The sequence below is a fragment of the Pipistrellus hanaki genome, assembly GCF_964339955.1.
Source record: "Pipistrellus hanaki genome assembly, chromosome: 7".
Lineage (NCBI taxonomy): Eukaryota > Metazoa > Chordata > Mammalia > Chiroptera > Vespertilionidae > Pipistrellus > Pipistrellus hanaki.
In genome coordinates, this window is record NC_140509.1 from 59,322,404 (window position 1) to 59,340,322 (window position 17,919).

The 17,919-nt window shown below is 47.2% G+C and overlaps 1 protein-coding gene across 2 annotated transcripts in view; it reads right to left on the reverse strand.

Annotated features, from left to right (window-relative positions):
- The window catches only part of SASH1 (SAM and SH3 domain containing 1), a 219,585-nt gene that overhangs the window by 77,187 nt on the left and 124,479 nt on the right, over nucleotides 1-17,919 (reverse strand). For both annotated transcript variants that reach the window (XM_084889278.1, XM_084889277.1), the window contains exons 3-4: nucleotides 13,992-14,042; nucleotides 13,828-13,877 (exon numbers count right to left, since the gene is read on the reverse strand). In XM_084889278.1, coding sequence (XP_084745404.1) covers nucleotides 13,828-13,877; nucleotides 13,992-14,042 — 101 coding nt within the window. The remainder of the gene's footprint in view (nucleotides 1-13,827; nucleotides 13,878-13,991; nucleotides 14,043-17,919) is intronic.

The following is a 17,919-nucleotide window of genomic DNA, read 5'->3' on the forward strand; positions in this document are numbered from 1 at the left end:
AAGTAAATATCACTGTGGTAACGGAGTAAAAAAGGACCAATTTCTATGAAGCCTTGGGTCTGGGTTTACCCAGTGTATTCATATAAATGTCATCGTACTTCAGGCTCACAGAGACGCTACGAAGAACTGAGCCCATCCTACAGATGAAGGACTGAGGCCTGGAATGTTCATGTGGCCTTTCCCATTCTAGGTCACATGGCTGGAGCTTAAGCTCGGCTTTTCAGACAGGCAGACCGATGTTCTTCCCACTGAGATACCAGATTCATGAAGGCAAGGGCCTCTCCTGCATTCACAGTGCCAGGCCTGACATGGTGAACCCAAAGCCACGTCAACGTGCGCCTTCTCTAACCACAGGCACTGCACGTGCCACTGAACTTGGATGGGACCTGGCCACTGCAATCCACAGCCGGGTGGAGCGCTGGCTTCTGAGGGTCCTCTGCAGATCGAGGTGATGGAGGACTTGAATTCCACCGTCTGTTCATTCTGGGTTGGTGGAACCAGTAAAAACGAAATGCCTTCCTTTTACGGCCTTGGTGTGAACTCTGAATTTCATTTAGATCTTTATATCTTAAGAATTACTGAACTGTCAACAGCAAAATAGGGTTTTAGCACTTTTTTTTTTTAAATCACAAAAGCTAGTTTTTATAACATAATGGGGGTTGGGGGGAGAAACTATAAACAGCCTTGTTGACATTTTTTCTGTAAATGGAAACTATTCCTTCCCTCTACTTCCCCTTTAAAATTTACTACATTTTTGTAATAAATACTTGGTCCAAGAACGGCTCTTTTCCGCAGGAAATGTGGCTTAGATCCGAGGCCGCTGGAGGTCTGGAAGCGTCTGCCCTTTCTCTCTCGGAAACGCTGATTGGTTATCAGGATGTGGGACCCAGGTCCCAGCTCAAGACCGAGTGATGATGGAAGGCCACCTGACTGGTACACGCTGCATATGGGGTAACATATCCCAAGAGATACACTAAGGAACACCGGCCTCTGATATTCTTATCCAATGTGCATGGACCTGTGGGGAGATGCTGGCTGCAAAAAGCAGGCCTGTACCAGCCTCAGCCTAAGGGTGGGAGCAGGGGGAGGGGCCATGGGAGGAAGAGAGGCTCCATTCAATTATCTCCTCCTTCGGTTTCCATGGAGATGGCACAGGAAGCTGGTCAGGACTTTCTCAGTGGGAACAAACAGAGGCTCCCATTCACCATCACCCAGGCCTCGCTGGCCATGCTGGCTGCTGTGCTGCCTGGGTGCAGAGGAGCCCGAGGAGGGATGCGGGGCCCGGGCTGTCAGCCCCTCTTCCCTCAGCTGCTCTGAAAGAGCAGAGGAGTCCATGATGCCATCTCTGAAGGCCAAAGCTGGAGGGCCTGTGGGCAGAGGCGACCTTTCCCGGCCTTGCTGACGCAGTGACTGGCCACCTCAGGGCGTGGCTGTGGCTGTGGGAGCCGCCCGCCCGCCCGCCGGGGGCTCCTGGCCACAGCACAGAGGACCAGGTCCTTCCATGGTGGCCACGGCCATAGCCAACTTAGCCTTCCTTTCGCTCTCTTCGCTTTTCCTTCCTTCAGAAACAGCAGGTGGAAACTTCCTGTTGCCAGTACTATGAAAACGGGAACTCACGCTAACCTGTCTTCTCAGATCTCATTTTTTATTGAGGTATAACTGGCACGGAATGTTGCTAGTTTCAGGTCTACTACGCAATGACTACTACACAATGTATATTGGGAAATCGCCACCACAACAAGTCCGGGGAACGTCCGGCACCATTCTGATCTCGATTTTAAATTCCCATACATCCCTGCACCTCCAGTTCTGTGCCCACTAAGGGCGCTCTGCACCGTGTCATCCCGGGCTGCTGTCACAGTGCTCTCTGACCGCCTCCCCTCCACCCCCTTCGGGTCCTGCGGCTTTATCCCAAGTGACGCACGGGCAGCTGCCAGAGGTGATCCCATACCAGCGGCGCTGCCAGGGTCACCACAACGACAAATGACCTCCGCCAGGGTCAGCGCACTGACCCCTGGTCCCACTGATGACTGAGAGGTGGAGCAGAGGCTCAGAGCTTCAACCCAGCAGACAAGAAATGGGCGGGCAGTGAGCCCGCTGCTGGAGATCCTCCTGGGGAGGGAGCTCATAGCGCCAGAATCCCCATCGGGAGACTCCAGGCCACTGTGCCTGGGCGGGGCCCAGGGCCGTCGGGTCAACAAGCTCTCCGGCTCACTCTGACAAATGGATGTGGCCTGGAACCCCCGGTTTGAATCGGTCGGTTCTGGGAAACATCCTCCTTCTCCATGCCTCCTATCCTAGTTCAAGACCCCCGAGATGCAGACAGCAGTCTCATAGTGAGAATTTCAGAAAAGAATACACAATACAATAAGATAAAACAAGTAAGGTGTTACTTGGACAAAACTTCTGGACAAGAGGCTGGGGGCTGGGTTTAGTGTTGACTGGAATGTACCTGGAGGGCAGGGGACACTCCTCAAGGACTGGATGACGGAATGAGCCCAAGTTTGAGGCCTTCAGGATCTCTCCTCTTCACACTGGTCTGCCTGCCTCCCGGGGCGCATCCGATCCCACCTCCTTACCCAGACAGGCAACTCCTGTGCGGACTGAGCCACGTGCCCACCCCCACCGGTGCTGCACACACACACCTCAGCGGCCTGGATTCTGCCTGGATCCTGCCTTCCCCTGCATTTGGGCCTAAGAAACAAGTCATCCCTCCCGTGCTCTCCTGGGGAACCTGCAGTGGACTTGCCGGTCATCAGGTGGGCTCAGCTAGAGGCCGTTTCCCAGAATCCGCACCCTGCACAGTGCCGGGTCCCTGTGGGCCACACGCGAGTTCATGTGCAATGCGGCAAGCAGAAGTAACGCAGTGGTCATTTTCTTTCCACAGCGTCACGTGTCCCCTGGGTCACTGGGTGGCTGGGCAGAGGGAGGCCCTCAGGGCTCGAATCCCTGCGAGTCCCCTCCTGGGGTCCTCGGGCCCTGGACCTGCGGCCTGCTCCGCTCCTGAGGAACGAGGGGCACCGGTGTTTCTGCAGGTTCCTTGCACCGTTCGCCGTGCAAGGGCCTCGCCTGGAGGTGGTGAGATGACGTGGGTCCCGCCCATTCTTGGTGGCAGTTTGTCCTCTTTCCCCGCTTTCTGCATTCCCCCCCCCCCCAAATGCCAGTCCTGTTGACTTCATGTCATATCACCATCCTCCCTTGGGCTACCTTCACACCTGCTTCCCCTAGAGGGCCCTGCCTGATACCGAGCCTATGCGGCCCCCACCGCATGCCTGCCCCCCAGGAACAGACTGTCCCTCCTCCGGCAGGTCCTCTGCACTAAAGTCAGCTGACATTGTATCATCTTGTCGTGCCTTCTTCAGGCTGTGAGAGGACAGCCACCTTCCCTCTCCTGTCCACCCTCCCAGGGCCTCCCTTACTTGTCTGCACAGCAGACACTGGGGAAGGTGAGCTCAGGTAAACGTCCCCAGCCACCGAGCCCACTACGGGTCCTCCCTCAGCACCTCAGTCTCCGTGGCCCCTGGGGTGGAGTCTATACAGAAGACCTGACCCGGTAGATAAATAAATAGGTCTGGGTCAGGGGTCCTCCACTGCCTCACCCAAGGCTGTGACCGTGACCGTCATGATCTCGGAAAGGTACTGAGTCCTTCCAAACCTCTATAAGCTACCATTTCCTTAGAAAGATTTACACATAAAAATGGTGGGTCTGGGTCTTGCCTCACCTGCCAGGATAGGAATGTACTTAAGTACGGACAGCCTCCCTCCCACCCCACCTTCCCCTTCGCCCCATACGGTGAGGACCTCACCTGCAGAACAGAGAGTAGCCAGCCGCCACCCTCCACACCGAGCGCTTCCTGGCCATCACGCCTGTCTCCGGCCGCCGCAGGGGGGGATGCGGCCCCGGCATGGGGGCTCCAGCCTGGGCCGGGCCAGCTGGAGGCTCATTCCCCAGACGGGGTGAAAGGCAGCAGAGTCTTCAGAGCAACAGCTGAGGTGGAGAGGTCTGGCGCAGCTGGCCTGCCCCGAGCCGGTGCGCTCTGGAATGCGGAGCCCTTCAAATATGCTGTGCGACGCAGTGCACACGTGAGCAGGCACCGATCCGCCCGCACAGACACAAACCTCCCGGGAGGCTGTCTCCCGGCCCCGCCCCCTCTCTGGGGCACCGAAAGGAAGGCTGGGGCGGGAATGGCCTGTTGGAAGTGGCCATCAAGGGGCGCTGTGTACGGCCCCATGTCCTCAGATGGGGTATGAAAACTACAGTCACACCGTCACTGTCCTGGGCAGCGACCCGCCATACAGAAGGGGGGAGGGGGGGAGGCGGGGACCAAACAAGGGCAACATGGGCACCGCGTCCAATGCCAGGCACCGCGCTGGGCATCCCGCACAATGACCCTCAGAGAGAGGTCACCTGGCTCGTTATTGATTAACCTGAGGTCAGAGAGCAGAGAAGTTAAGTCCACAACTAGCAGAACTTACATTCTGGCTCACGCTCTGTCCACCCCAACGCCAACACCAGCTACAGCAAGCTGCCTCGGTGGACCGTCTGCGCAGAGCTGGGTCCCAGGGCGGGCTTTGGACCAGGTCGCAGTATGAAAGAGGGCTCAGGCCACAAGGGAGCTTGGAGACCACTTGACTCACGCTCATCTCTGTGTAACTGAGCCGAAGCCTGGCGGGGGAGGGGGAATGGAGGAGAGGGGGCGGCCACTAGGGGGCGGAGTGGGGGGTTGGGGGGAAGGTGACGAGGAGTGCGCTGAAAGTACCAGCCCCTGACACTGACCTTGCCCCCGTACCCACAGCCTTGGCAGATGGCAGTTTACCCGCCTTGGGAGACGGTAAATGAAGTAAACAGAAAGAATAGATAATGTGCACGCCGATGCCTGGTTCTTGGTGCAGCCCATTTACTTTGTGAAACCTACACTTGTGGCCCTGCCTGCCCTTCCCCCCTGGTGAGCTCAAAGGGCCAGACGGTGCAGGACGGTGGGCACTCAGAGAGGACACGGCCCCCTAAACCAGGCCAGCCCGACGTGTGACCTACCCTCAAAGACAGGCTGCCACTTGGCTGCTTCACACCGGGGCCCATGTGCTCATCCCCCACGGAAGACCTGGTGTTCCCCTCCCCACCCACGGCCCTGCCACAAACAGGATGTGGAAACAGGATGCATTTGTCTCAGCTCCAGGGACGAGGCTTGACCTGGATTTCCCAGCAAAGGCGCAGCCTCAGCAGCGGTGCTCTCACTGGGCCTGGTCTGCACCCCAGGGCCTTCTGTGACCCCAAGCAGGTCTCTAGTGCTTAGGTCTGTGAAGGAGAAGGAACAGAGAGCCCCAGCTGATCACACGGAAGGGAAAGCTCTCAGGACCGGATGGCAGACCCAGAGCCACCACACACACACACACACACACCCCTGGCGCTTCCATACAGAATGCAGCCTGACTGAGCCCCTTCCCAGCCGCTTCTAGGAACAAGCTCATGAGGAAGAGTGAGGAGGACTCACTGGAGAAAGAACTTAGTAAAAGAATTTCTTACAGCCGAACCGGTTTGGCTCAGTGGATAGAGCATTGGTCTGCAGACTGAAAGGTCCCAGGTTCGATTCCGGTCAAGGGCATGTACATTGGTTGCGGGCACATCCCCAGTAGGAGGTGTGCAGGAGGCAGCTGGTCAATTGTTTCTCTCTCATCAATGTTTCTATCTCTCTATCCCTTTCCCTTCCTCTCTGTAAAATATCAATAAAATATATTTTAAAAAATAATAATTTCTTACATATTTCAAGGAGGCTAGAGGTTACTAAAAACTGGATATCTTTAACAGACAGATATTCTTTCAAAAAGAAAGCAAGCCCTTGTGTGCCAGTGCACATGGGATGAAACGTATAGACGAGGCGAATCTATACAGACAGAGGGTAGATTAGTGGTTTGTTCGGGGGTGGGGGGGCATCAGGAGCAATTGCTAGCGGGTAACAGGGCTCCTTCCTGGGGTGAAGGAATGTTGTAGGCTGGCTCATACCTGTGAATGTACGAAGCACTTTTTGGTTGTGCACTCTGAATGGGTGACTTGTATGCCGTGTGTGTGTGTGTGTGTGTGTGTGTGTGTACTGTATCTCAAGTTGATTTAAAACAAAAACAATAAGAAAACAGGTGGCCACACAAAAACTTGTATACAGATAGATGTTCACAGCAGCGTTATCCATAATAGCCAAAAAGTTAAAACAACCCTAACTCTATACCCATCAACAAATATAAAAAAAAAAAAAAAATGTGGCATTTCTATAACAACAAGGAATGAACTGTGGTGAAACCCTAAAAACAGTAGGCTAAGTGAAATAAGCTCATCAATGAAAATATTTATGACTTCATTTCCACCAAATGTCCAGAACAGGCAAATACATCTATAGAAACAGAAAGTTGCTGAGTGGTTGTGCAGAGGTGAGGGCAATGGGGGAATTTTAAGGAAGGACGATGGAAAGGGGTGATGAATTCTGCTACAGAGACGCAGAGCGTGGGATGACAACGCTAACCATAGGCAGGTCGCCGGATTGGGCAATGGGACACGGCGAAGATGGGGATTTGAGGAAAGTGCCTGCAGACAGGAGTTCAAAGCCATGGGCTGTAAGCATCCTTAAGAGCGCGCAGGCTGGATAAAAAGCCCCAGGGGGACACCCACGGGAAGGGTGCGCAGACAAAAGGGGACTGCAGGACGTGGGCAACACGTAAGGCAGAAGCCACACTGTCATGGGCAGCAAAGGGAGTCAGCGGTGCCGAAGGCAATGAGGCTGGGCAGGCAGAGGGTCTCTGGGATAGTTACTGTTTCGCCATTGACCTTGGTCACAGGGAGAGAGAAACAGGGTGAGGGTTTGGGAGAATGGCAAGATTTTCATGGGATGAAGGAACTCCGCATGTTTTTACACAGTCTCTATCCATTATTAGAAGACTTTAACAAAGATCCAGAGTTCTGAGTGGGACACGGACACACACACACATGCACACGCACAGACTCTCTTACATACATGTTCTAGTTCACTGCAGTCCATTGCAAAAGTGGCAGGAATGCCCACTTCACCTCAACTCTGCAGATCAGGGAAGGCTCAGGGAGGAGCCAAGGCCAGAGCTGGATTTAAGGTTGAACGGAGCTTGCCAGGGTGGGAGGGCAGTGAGAGTGGGGACAGACAACCCCAGAAGGAGCATCCATTTCAGAGGCACAGCATGCCTGTCTGAGAAACAGCAGGCGCTTCACCTTGCCTGGAGAGCAGGTCCAAGGACAATGCAAGGGCACAGGTGGGCAGACAGCAGATATGGGGGGGAGAAGTGGGGGAGGAAGGCAAGGGCGGAGATGCAAGCCATCCGGAGAGTCACAGATGAGTGAGAGGAACTGGAACAAGTACATAACAAGTGCAAGGGCTTCTTCCCTGAGGTCTCCAAGAAAGAAGAAGGTGAAGACCAAGGTTTTCAAGGTGGAGAAAAGGATCAAAAGACTCATCATCAGCTTGCCAGGGAAGCAAAAATCCATGAACAAGCCATGTGCAAGTGGAGTGAACACTTGCACAGAATATTCGCCAACTGCAGTCCATCCACTTATTCCATTCCAGAACACTGCTCTACTGGCTTCCTCGCCTTTTAGTTATCTTCCGCTACCATCACCCTGTAGATTCTTTTTTTTTTTTTTGGACATTTTCACCATAAAATATTCAAGTGTAGTCATAGGTAATGAAAAAAAAAAGTGAAACTTGAATCACTGAATGTTCAGCTCTGGTGAAAGACTTTGCAGAAAAGAGCTTATGAATAGTGGCTAAGGCGATGCCTAGAGATTTATTTTGGACCTTCCTGCCTCTATAAATAAATAACAGAGACCCAGCTTATATCTGAATCAGAGTAAAACTTGCTCCTTCCCAGAGAACCACTGGAATGCAGGTTTAAAGTGCTGCCATTTAATGCTAAGGAATTCAATGGGCCTCATACAGCTCCATTGCATAAGCAATGCAATTATCAGTACTTTGAATTATATACTGGAGAGGTTAGAGAATGGGTTCCCAACTGGGATCAAATCTGGGCTCAACCACTTATTACCTGTGTAGCCTTAAGCAACTTATTTACCTCTCTGGACCTCAGTTTCTACATTTGTAAACAGAAATAATATTGTACTGAACCTCACAGGGTTGTTGGATTTAGTGAGTCAATGGTAAATGCTTAGACCAGTTCCTGGCCCATAATAAGCACTCAATAAACATTATCGACCATTTCCCGCTTTTTCTTTTCCAATATTCAGTCGGTCGAGCCAACACCTTTAAGACTACATCTTTCTAGATACACACCCAGATAAAACCACAGGCTCCTCCACAAGTTTCCTCAGAAGTAATCAATCTAACTAATCCTGACACATAGCTCATGTGTTAGACACCGAGCTAGTTTTCAGACTACCCTGCCTTTCTGTATGCACGTGCACGCGCGCGCGCACACACACACACACACACACACACACACACACAGAAGCTTACATTTTTGTGGGAAATACGGCCAGCTACCTACACGCTGTCTCTTCTCCCTCCTTCCGTGGGAAGCCCCACTTGTTCAGGGCAGCAATGGGCTCAGCTAAAAACTCACTTCTCCAAACTCCCCCTTGTCTATGGAGGCCACCTGCCCCAATTCTGGGAACCCTTTCTTTGCTTTCTTTTTCCCCAAAGCACCATCTTAGACATATGCTTTTTCCTAGTCCATCTCCCTATATGCAGCTCTTGTGAGCCCTTCATCACAATATCCTGGAGCCCGGGCCAGCATCCTGTCCACAGAGCTGGTGCTCACCGTGCAGGCACTGCAGGGAGACACGGGTGGGATACAGGGTTGCATGGGCTCACACACCAAAAAAGACACAGCCTGGTTCCTGACAGCTTACTGGGCCTCAGTGCCAACCAACCATAGGACAAGGGTTATCTAATGAACCTTGGGTTTGTTTATGCCCCTATTTGTCACGCTTTCCGAGGCTAAACTTGTTTCTAACAGATAGGGTTATAAAGGTATCTCTGAGCAAAATGGTTCAGAGATACCTTTCTAGAAATTCTTGAGACTAACGGGTGAATAACAAGACATTTAACTAACATTTACCTTTCAGCCAGCTGACACAAACCGAAGATTGGTGTAATGAAGTAGGCAGTCTCAATAGCTAACATAAATAGATACAAATAGAAGAGGTTCAAGTGAAAGCTCCCTTGGTCTTCTTTATTATATTTCAGTGAAAGCACATGGAGAGATTAGACAGGCTGTAAGAAAATAAGGATAAATGGGGCCTTTCTCGAACCAGGGAGGGTTGGTTTGTTCTATACCTCTCTAGCTCCCCATCTATCTGCTTCTCTATCGCCTAGCATCTATCTATCATGCAGGTCACCCACATCTCCAGGCCAAATTAGTATCAGCTAGCAGCCCAACTAGGCAGGGTATCAGGGGCAGTGATGTCAGCTGTCGGACTTCTTACTGCCTGTCTCTCTACAAAACGCCCACCTCTTTTGGTCATATCTATCCATCTATCTATCTAATATACAAAGTGTCCCCTTGGGAGTTCAACCTGGAGTTCAATCGCTTGCTATGGCATTCACTGACCACCAGGGGGTGACGTAGAACGAAGGAAGGCTCCAGCCAGCAGCCAGTGGCTGGGGAAGGAAGACCCCAGCTGGCCCTGATCGCTGCCAAGCCTAGGGACTCTACCTTTGCAAAAATTTCATGCAGTGGGCCTCTACTATTACTATAATTTAAGACCTGTATTACTATATTACTGTTAAATGCTAGATACTCCTGGGAGAGATAGTGTGTTTTTTAGAAATCAAACATTTGCTTTACAATTAATGCCTGAAACCTTCCGTAAACAGGTTTCCACTAGGGGAGAAGGGAAGAATCACGGTGTGCCCAGGCCCCTGAGACAACTGAGTGGGGTGAGGGAGACCGTAGTTCTGGAAGGCAGGAGTCACAAGGGCCAGTGGCTCGATTCCCATGTGGTCTAGCGCAATCTGAGTCTAAGGGCAGGGCTACTGCAGGATCCATCCATTTTTGTTGACTGAGTTCTCTTGCCTTTCAAATGAAAAGCATAAGGCAATTTCTGCCCGTAAAACAACACAGCTGACTCAGAGGGATATTTTGGTTGGCACCAGACACAGCCCTCTGGTTTGCCAGGTCATCCTCCAGGGCTTGTGAAGCTACCAGCAAGCATTTAGATCTAAAGACTAACAGGATTTTGCATTTCAAAGTATTTGCATTTTCAAGTACACAAACACAAACAATTCAATTTAAACACTGTGTTAAACCTACTCCCACTGTAATCTGACCTAGAGTGCCCAGAGTGATACCTCAATCTTTCTAGATAATCCTTTATAGAAGATTTAATCCAAAATAATTATTAATTTAAGAATAGGTACCCCCATTTTTCAAGACATAGTTAAAATTGATTCTGGCAAGAATCATTAAATGAATCTCCTAGCCCCTGTGGCTCAGTGGACTCAGGTTTTATTCCTGGTGGGAGAACATACCCAGCTTGCAGATTTGATCCCCACTCAGGTGGAGTATGGGAGGCAACTAATTGATGTTTCTCTCTCTCTCTCTCTCTCTCTATATATATATATATATATATATAGATAGATAGATAGATAGATAGATATAGATATAGATATATAGGGATATATATAGGGATATATATCCCTATATATATATATATATATATAGGGATATATATATATATATCCCTATATATATATATCCCTTCCTCTCTCTCTAGAATCAATTTTTTTTTAAAGAAAGGAATTTAAAACTACTAGGTAAAAATTTGATGAGGAACAAGATACAGACATGGTCTCAGGTGATCTCCCACAGAATATTTTTTAATGCAAAGAAAATTGTAACTTCTCAATTAATAATGCTTGATTGCAATTAGTAACACCAATAATGGGACAAGCAGATATGAGGCACTGAGGAGAAAACATCAAAACTGCATTTTCTGAATCTCAAAAAGAAACTCAGATTGAGGAATATTTCACAAAACAACCAGCTTACACTCCTTAAAAATATCAACATCAAGAAGGACCAAGAAAAGCCAAGAAGTCCTTTCAGATTAAATGTGACAAGAAACATGACATGTAAATGCAATGAAAGATTTTTGCTAAGTGTTGTATTGAAAAAGAAGTGTTCTAAGAAACACTGCTGGGACAATGGAAGAACCCTGAATATAAACTGTACTTCAGGAGAGTCAGTATTCAAGTGCCTCTACCTGGTAATTATATTGTGGCTGAAAGAGACTGGCTGCGTCCTTAGGAGATAGAAGCTGGAGTATTTAGGGCAGTGAGCTGTGTTGTCTGCAATTTACTCCCAAGTAGTTCGGCAGTAACAATTAGTGATATTATATAGAAAGAAGAGAGAGCAAGAGTGCGAAAATCGGTGAGTCTACGTAAAAGTTCTAAGGACATTCACTGCACAATTCTAAATTTACTTTAAGTTTAACATATTTTCAACAGTTCTTTGAAGTAAAAAAAAAAAAATTCCATGATTCTTAAAAACTACTAATAAGAAAGTGAAGAGCAAAATGTATTAAAACTTTCCATTTATTTAGAAACTTAAGTGAACCCTTCGAAGTTTAAGTGAACCCTTTGAGAGAACACAAACAAAATGGCAGTTCTGCAGATGAAGAGGTCGGTCTGTCAACAGCGTTCCTGCATGTAGGCTTTCCATTTGTGTTGTTGTTGTTAACCTCAGAGGAGGCCGTAGTCTCTCTGCCGGCCACAAGAGTCAGGCCACATCTCACTAAGTGAAGGATACAAACACGGAAAGAATGACTCCCCACAATTGAGGGGAAGAAGAAAGGCCAAGCCTAAGATTAGAACAAATTTGGTGAGTCACAGCCTCTCGGGAGGAGAGACGGACATTTCTTGTTTCCTGAAGGATTTTGGAGATTCTGAGGGAACCCCGGAGTTCTCAGCGTGAATCACAAACTGGGGCAGGTGAACCTACAGCCCACTCACTCAACACTTCCGCCCACCTCAGCTCAACACCACAGTACCTCCAGTGTCAAGGTCACTGTCAAGTCAAATCTCTGGACTAGTTGCTGGGATTTGTTCTCTTTGTTGCTGGCAGAATATATGCCACTAAAGCCGAGACCGGTTTGGCTCAGTGGATAGAGCGTCAGCCTGTAGACTGAAAGGTCCCGGGTTCGATTCCGGTCAAGGGCATGTAGCTTGGTTGCGGGCACATCCCCAGTAGGGGGTGTGCAAGAGGCAGCTGGTCGATGTTTTTCTCTCATCAACGTTTCTAACTATCTGTCCCTCTCAATTCCTCTCTGTGTAAAATCAATAAAATATATTTTTTTAAAAAAAGAATATATGCCACTAAAACAAAGGAAATTCAAGATAATTACCAATTTGACTCAGTGGATGGAGCATCAGCCTGCGGACAGAAAGGTCCCAGGTTCAATTCTGATCAAGGGCATGTGCCTTGGTTGCGGGCACATCCCAGTGGGGGATGTGCAGGAGGCAGCTGAGCAATGTTTCTAACTCTCCTTTCCTCTCTGTAAAAAAATCAATAAAATATATTTAAAAAAAAAAAAAAAAAAGATAATTGCACATCCATCCATCCACCAACCTTGAGTGAGCAGTGGCCTTGGTTTTCTTCTGTGCATCACCCCGCACGGGCCTCAGCCCTGAGCCAGATCTGCTGAGCCTCCGCAGCTGAGAGCTGAAGGCTTGGCACAGCAGCCTTCCCCCGAGGAGCGGCCGGGCCAGCAGCACACACACGTGGACGGATTAGGCAGGGCTGTGCTGTAAAGCACACACACACACGCTCTCCCAACGTGTGCTTTTCATTCCAGAAATACTTCATTCCTAAACCACTTCTATGTCTCTCTTGGCATGAAACGGCCTCAGTGGCCCCGTGCCAAAGGAAGTGTCTGTTTAAACAAGTGGACTTTCTTAAACTTTCTTTACCTCAGGAGGTCATAAATAGAACATCCTAGCATAATTATAAAGGAATAAAGGAGAAAAGGGAAAGGTCACAGAAAAAAGAAAGACATGTGTTGTTTTTATACTGGGCAAAAAGAAACACGGAACATACGAGCTGTAACATAGAATTACCCTCCAAGGGAGTTAAAAAGGACTGGGTCCAAGTTAGGACGATGGGGAAGCAAAAACATTACCTTGAAGGTCCTCGAGCATTTGCCACCTTCCGTCACAAGCCTTAATCCCTATTCTAAGGTCACCCACCGAATCAAATTACAGAGGAGGGTGTTTCAATCATGGTTTTATCCTGGAATGTAATTTTGTCCCTTGCTTCCTTATTTATGGCTTTCATCGTATACCCAAAACTAATGTAAAAGAAGAAAACCCATTTTGGTTGACTGAACTGTCCTTCCCCTTTCTCCACGCTCACATCCAGGTGTTCATTTAAGGTTCCATCACAATACGTAGTGTGAAATCAATAACTCTCCGCAGAATCGTTAGGCATCACCAGATAAATTACAATTGAAATCAACGCTCTTATTATCTACCTATAGACAGGAACGGGCAAAAGTGCGTTTACAGTCATTATTTATTATTGTATTATTTACTTGTACTATTTGTCTTCTTATTGTTAACATTTCATATCCTTACTTACGATTTATCTTCCAGGTAACGATCGCTGGTAATTTAACTACCAGCCCACAAAAGTGGACGCTTATACAAAAACCTACTTTTGCCCACCCCAGTACATGTACTCATACACACAACATACAAGGAAACTGACATCAAGCTCCACAGAACATACACAACGCGATCCCCCTCCACATGGATCTGAAAGACCCTTTTCCTAGAATTTCTGACCCTGAAAACTTACTTTCTTTCCACTTCTGGCGTTGATGCAGCGCTACAGAAACCAAGCGACTCCTAGGAGAGAGAATTCACAGCATCAGTACAGGCAAAGCGGCAGGCTTCGTCAGAATATCACTTCAAAAACAAAAAGCAGAAGCAATGAGAGGTGACTAAAGCCACTGTGCTTACTTCGATCTGGGACCGCAGCTGAAGTGACGTGGGGCTGGCATCGGCTTTCTCCTAAAACAGAACAGATGCTGGTTTAATGCGACTTCCAAACGTGGCACACAGCAAGACCAGTCGGTCTGTAACCAGAGATGGGGGAATTTGGGAAGCGCTGGGCTGCAGTGGGAGGGGATGGCGGAGATAAACAGGTTTTCTGGGAAAACTGAAGTGTTTTGAAAATGAGAGCACTAGCCTCAAAATAGAACCGTTTTTTCTGAACTCCACAGCCTGACAGGCAATTTTATATGCAGAAGCAAAAGGTACAATCTAACTGAAGAATACTGACAGATAATGATGACTTCTTTCTCTAGGTGTGATCAGCTGGTCACTGGGACACAGAATTGACTTGTTTGTGTTCTGTTTCTTTTTCAATGGAGTTCCCATCTGAATATATATAGTTCCCATCTGAATATATAAAGTTCTGAATATATGCAGGGCACTCCGTAATGCAGGGCTAATTGTAAGTGTCTTTAGGAAAAGTAGAAAGTTAGCTTGGTGTTATCTCATATTCCTAAGAACCACCAGGCTCCTACAGTGCACATGAATTTCTCTGGATGAAAATGTAAAAACAAAAAAACCTCCAGCATTTAGTAAAAACTAAATGTTTTACTTTTTAAAAATTTTTAGTAAAGGCAGAACGTGGCAAGTGCACTGAGGAGTCATTAAGTCACAAAGAGGAAGCAAACACTTCTAGAGATAAAACCATGTAGTACAGCACTCTCACTTTACAGTTAAAAAATAAATTAAAAAAAATCGGGCCGAAACCGGTTTGGCTCGGCGGTAGAGCGTTGGTCTGCGGACTGAAAGGTCCAGGGTTCGATTCCGGTCAAGGGCTTGTACAGTGGTTGCGGGCACATCCCCAGTAGGGGGCGTGCAAGAGGCAGCTGGTCGATGTTTCTCTCTCATCGACATTTCTAACTCTCTATCTCTCTCCCTTCCTCTCTGTAAAAAATTAATAAAATATATATATATTTTAAAAAATATCAGTATCCCCTTGGAAAGAAAAAAAAAACTAAACCAGTTACCTGTGATGAAAGTAATTAGTGAAATTAGCTTTGGCAGCAGTGCAGGACAGCTGCGCCATGACAGGTGTTAGAAGGTGTCACAGGGAAGTAAGAGTGAGTGGAGCACAGGCCACCACACTGACAGTCCCCAAGGAGAGGAAAATGCTAACTCAACAGGGGTGCTGACAGGGAGGCCCTCACCGGTGTGTGGCCCACTGACCAGGGCCAGTCCCTCCTGAGCAACAGGCCCTAAGCAGGACGATGGGCAGTTTTACAGGAGCACTATCACTAACGTCATACACGTCTGAAATAGTATCAGATGATATTCAGCTGTGTTCATAATTGTCACATTCTTTAGGATTGCACGTGTACTCTATGTAGACTGTTTTGTGAGTTTCAGCTAACCAGGTCAACTCAAGGCCTTGGAGGGGCGGGTGGGAAGTAGGTAGGAGTCAATGGAAAAGAAAGGGGAGGTGGGGGGGGCTGAGAATCTGTTATTCTTTCAACAATAAAGACCTATTTACTTTTTACTTTTTAAAAATATATATTTTATTGATTTTTTTACAGAGAGGAAGAGAGAGGGATAGAGAGTTAGAAACATCGATGAGAGAGAATCATAGATCAACTGCCTCTTGCACACCCCTACTGGGGGATATGCCGGCAACCAAGGCATATGCCCTTGACCCGAATCAAACCGGGGACCTTTCAGTCCGCAGGCTGATGTTCTTTCTACCCACTGAGCCAAACCGGTTTCGGCAAGACCTATTTTTTAAAATAATTCTCACGTGCCATGTAATCGTTCAATTTACTATTCATGTAGCTGATTTCTTCATTAGCATGATTACCAAACTATCAATAGATCGATATTTTTAAAACTTAGCAATAAACTAATAAAACAAGTGTAACTCAGAGTAAATTCATAAAAGTAAACAGGTAACTGGAATCTAGTCCAGATTCAGACTGCAAAGTGAAGGCACTGGGGTGCCATGGCCTGACAACGGGATGATTTGGGACAAGACGACCCACAGAGCTAAGTGCTGTCCTGGACCCACTTCCCCCAGTCCCAGGGCATTGCCTGTTAGGAAAGCAGGGAATGGCATGAAGTTGCACAGAACTCCTATCTGGTGAATGTCCTGGTTTTCACTGCCATCTCTGCTCATTCCAGACAAAGCTGATACATCATTTTTTACAGGACAATATACGGAAACGTGTGAGTTACATTCCAAGTCCAGTTGGTATGACGTCAGACTCAGGTGTGATCCTCAGAAGGGGTGCGTACTTCTGAGGTTCCCGGTGTGCCGTCCAATCCTGAGGCCCTGATAGCTAACCTCTTAACGACCCATAGAGAAATTTACCAACTTAAACAGCAGGAGGTAAGCAAAGGTATATAGTTTGCCATGTTTTCATTTACAGTCGTCCTCTTCAGCAGATAGTATGGAAGACTCACAGTGATAAGGAACTCCATTAGTTCCTCTGAAATTTTCTCTGAAATGTCCCTTTAATTATTACCCAACTCTAGTAGATGTCCTCCCAAAACCATTAAAAAGAATTTTTTTAAATATATATTTTATTGATTTTCCACAGAGAGAAAGGGAGAGGGATAGAGAATTAGAAACGTCAATGAGAGAGAAACATCGAACACTGCCTCCTGCACACCCCCCACTGGGGATGTGCCTGCAACCAAGGTACATGCCCTTGACCAGAATCGAACCTGGGACCTTTCAGTCCGCAGGCCAACGCTCTATCCACTGATCCAAACCGGTTTCGGCGAAAAAGAATTTTTTTAATGCCCGATTCAACTCTCTCTCCTTCCTCAGTTCTTAACTTTTCTTCCCAAACTCTAAGTCTCTACCTAGTTAGGTAATAGTCCATGATAGGGCATTTTCTGCTAGCATTGTACATTTTTATCTGTGTTTTTATTTATGAGTGCATCTTTTGTCACTCAATATCGTAAGTATAACATTTTTGGTATGTTGTGCAAAATATACCTGTTCCTGTATCAGAAGTGGCTACTTGGTAACAACCATATTAAATGTTCCACGATCAATTCATCTTCACTAGTTATTTTGTTACTTATAATAAACATTTGAGTGTGTTTTTGCTACTTTTTAGGAAACTGGGGGGGAGGGGCGAGTGGTAGTTCTATATACAATGTGTTAAAACTCTTCCCTTTAAAATAATAGACCTAGTAAATGTTTCCATGCAGAACATCTGTTTTATCAGGAACAGGAGATGTTAAACAGGAGCTTTTGAACAATGATATTTCCGGTTGTGTTTTTCTTTTTTTTCCCCCCAGAACATCCCACAAAATAATGGGTTTTGTTTTTCTTAGAGCAAATATCAATTTCATCTCTTAAGGAAAGACTACCATCATTATTAAGAAGTATTTCTTACAGCAAACACATCCTCAAGTAAAAAAAAAAAAATATTACACAAATAAGGAAAAGCTGTAAAACTGTCCACTAAGTAAGGACTTATATGATGTTTGGAGAGAAAACAGAATGGACTACTAGAAAGTTACTATGGCACTGGTGGGTTCCACATTCAATCCATCACAAATGGGCAGGATAATTAATAATTGCTATCATGCATGTATGTGTGAACTGTATGAAATATTTAAGACATAAATATACATAATAAAAATATAGCCAACCTTTGTGGGCCCACAGAGCCTGAGACATGGAACATTACAGAGTGAAAGCTAGCAGGTGTTCTGATATGCGCCAGGGCAAAACACCTGTGTGTTAGCGAATGAAATACATCTTAATGGACTTGTCATATAGGTACGCAGTAGAAGTGCTGGATGATATTTTTTCTGTTTATCACAGAAAAAAAACAAAACTTTTTTTTTTTCATGGTGCAATGTGGAGTGGAAATCCCTGATGGAA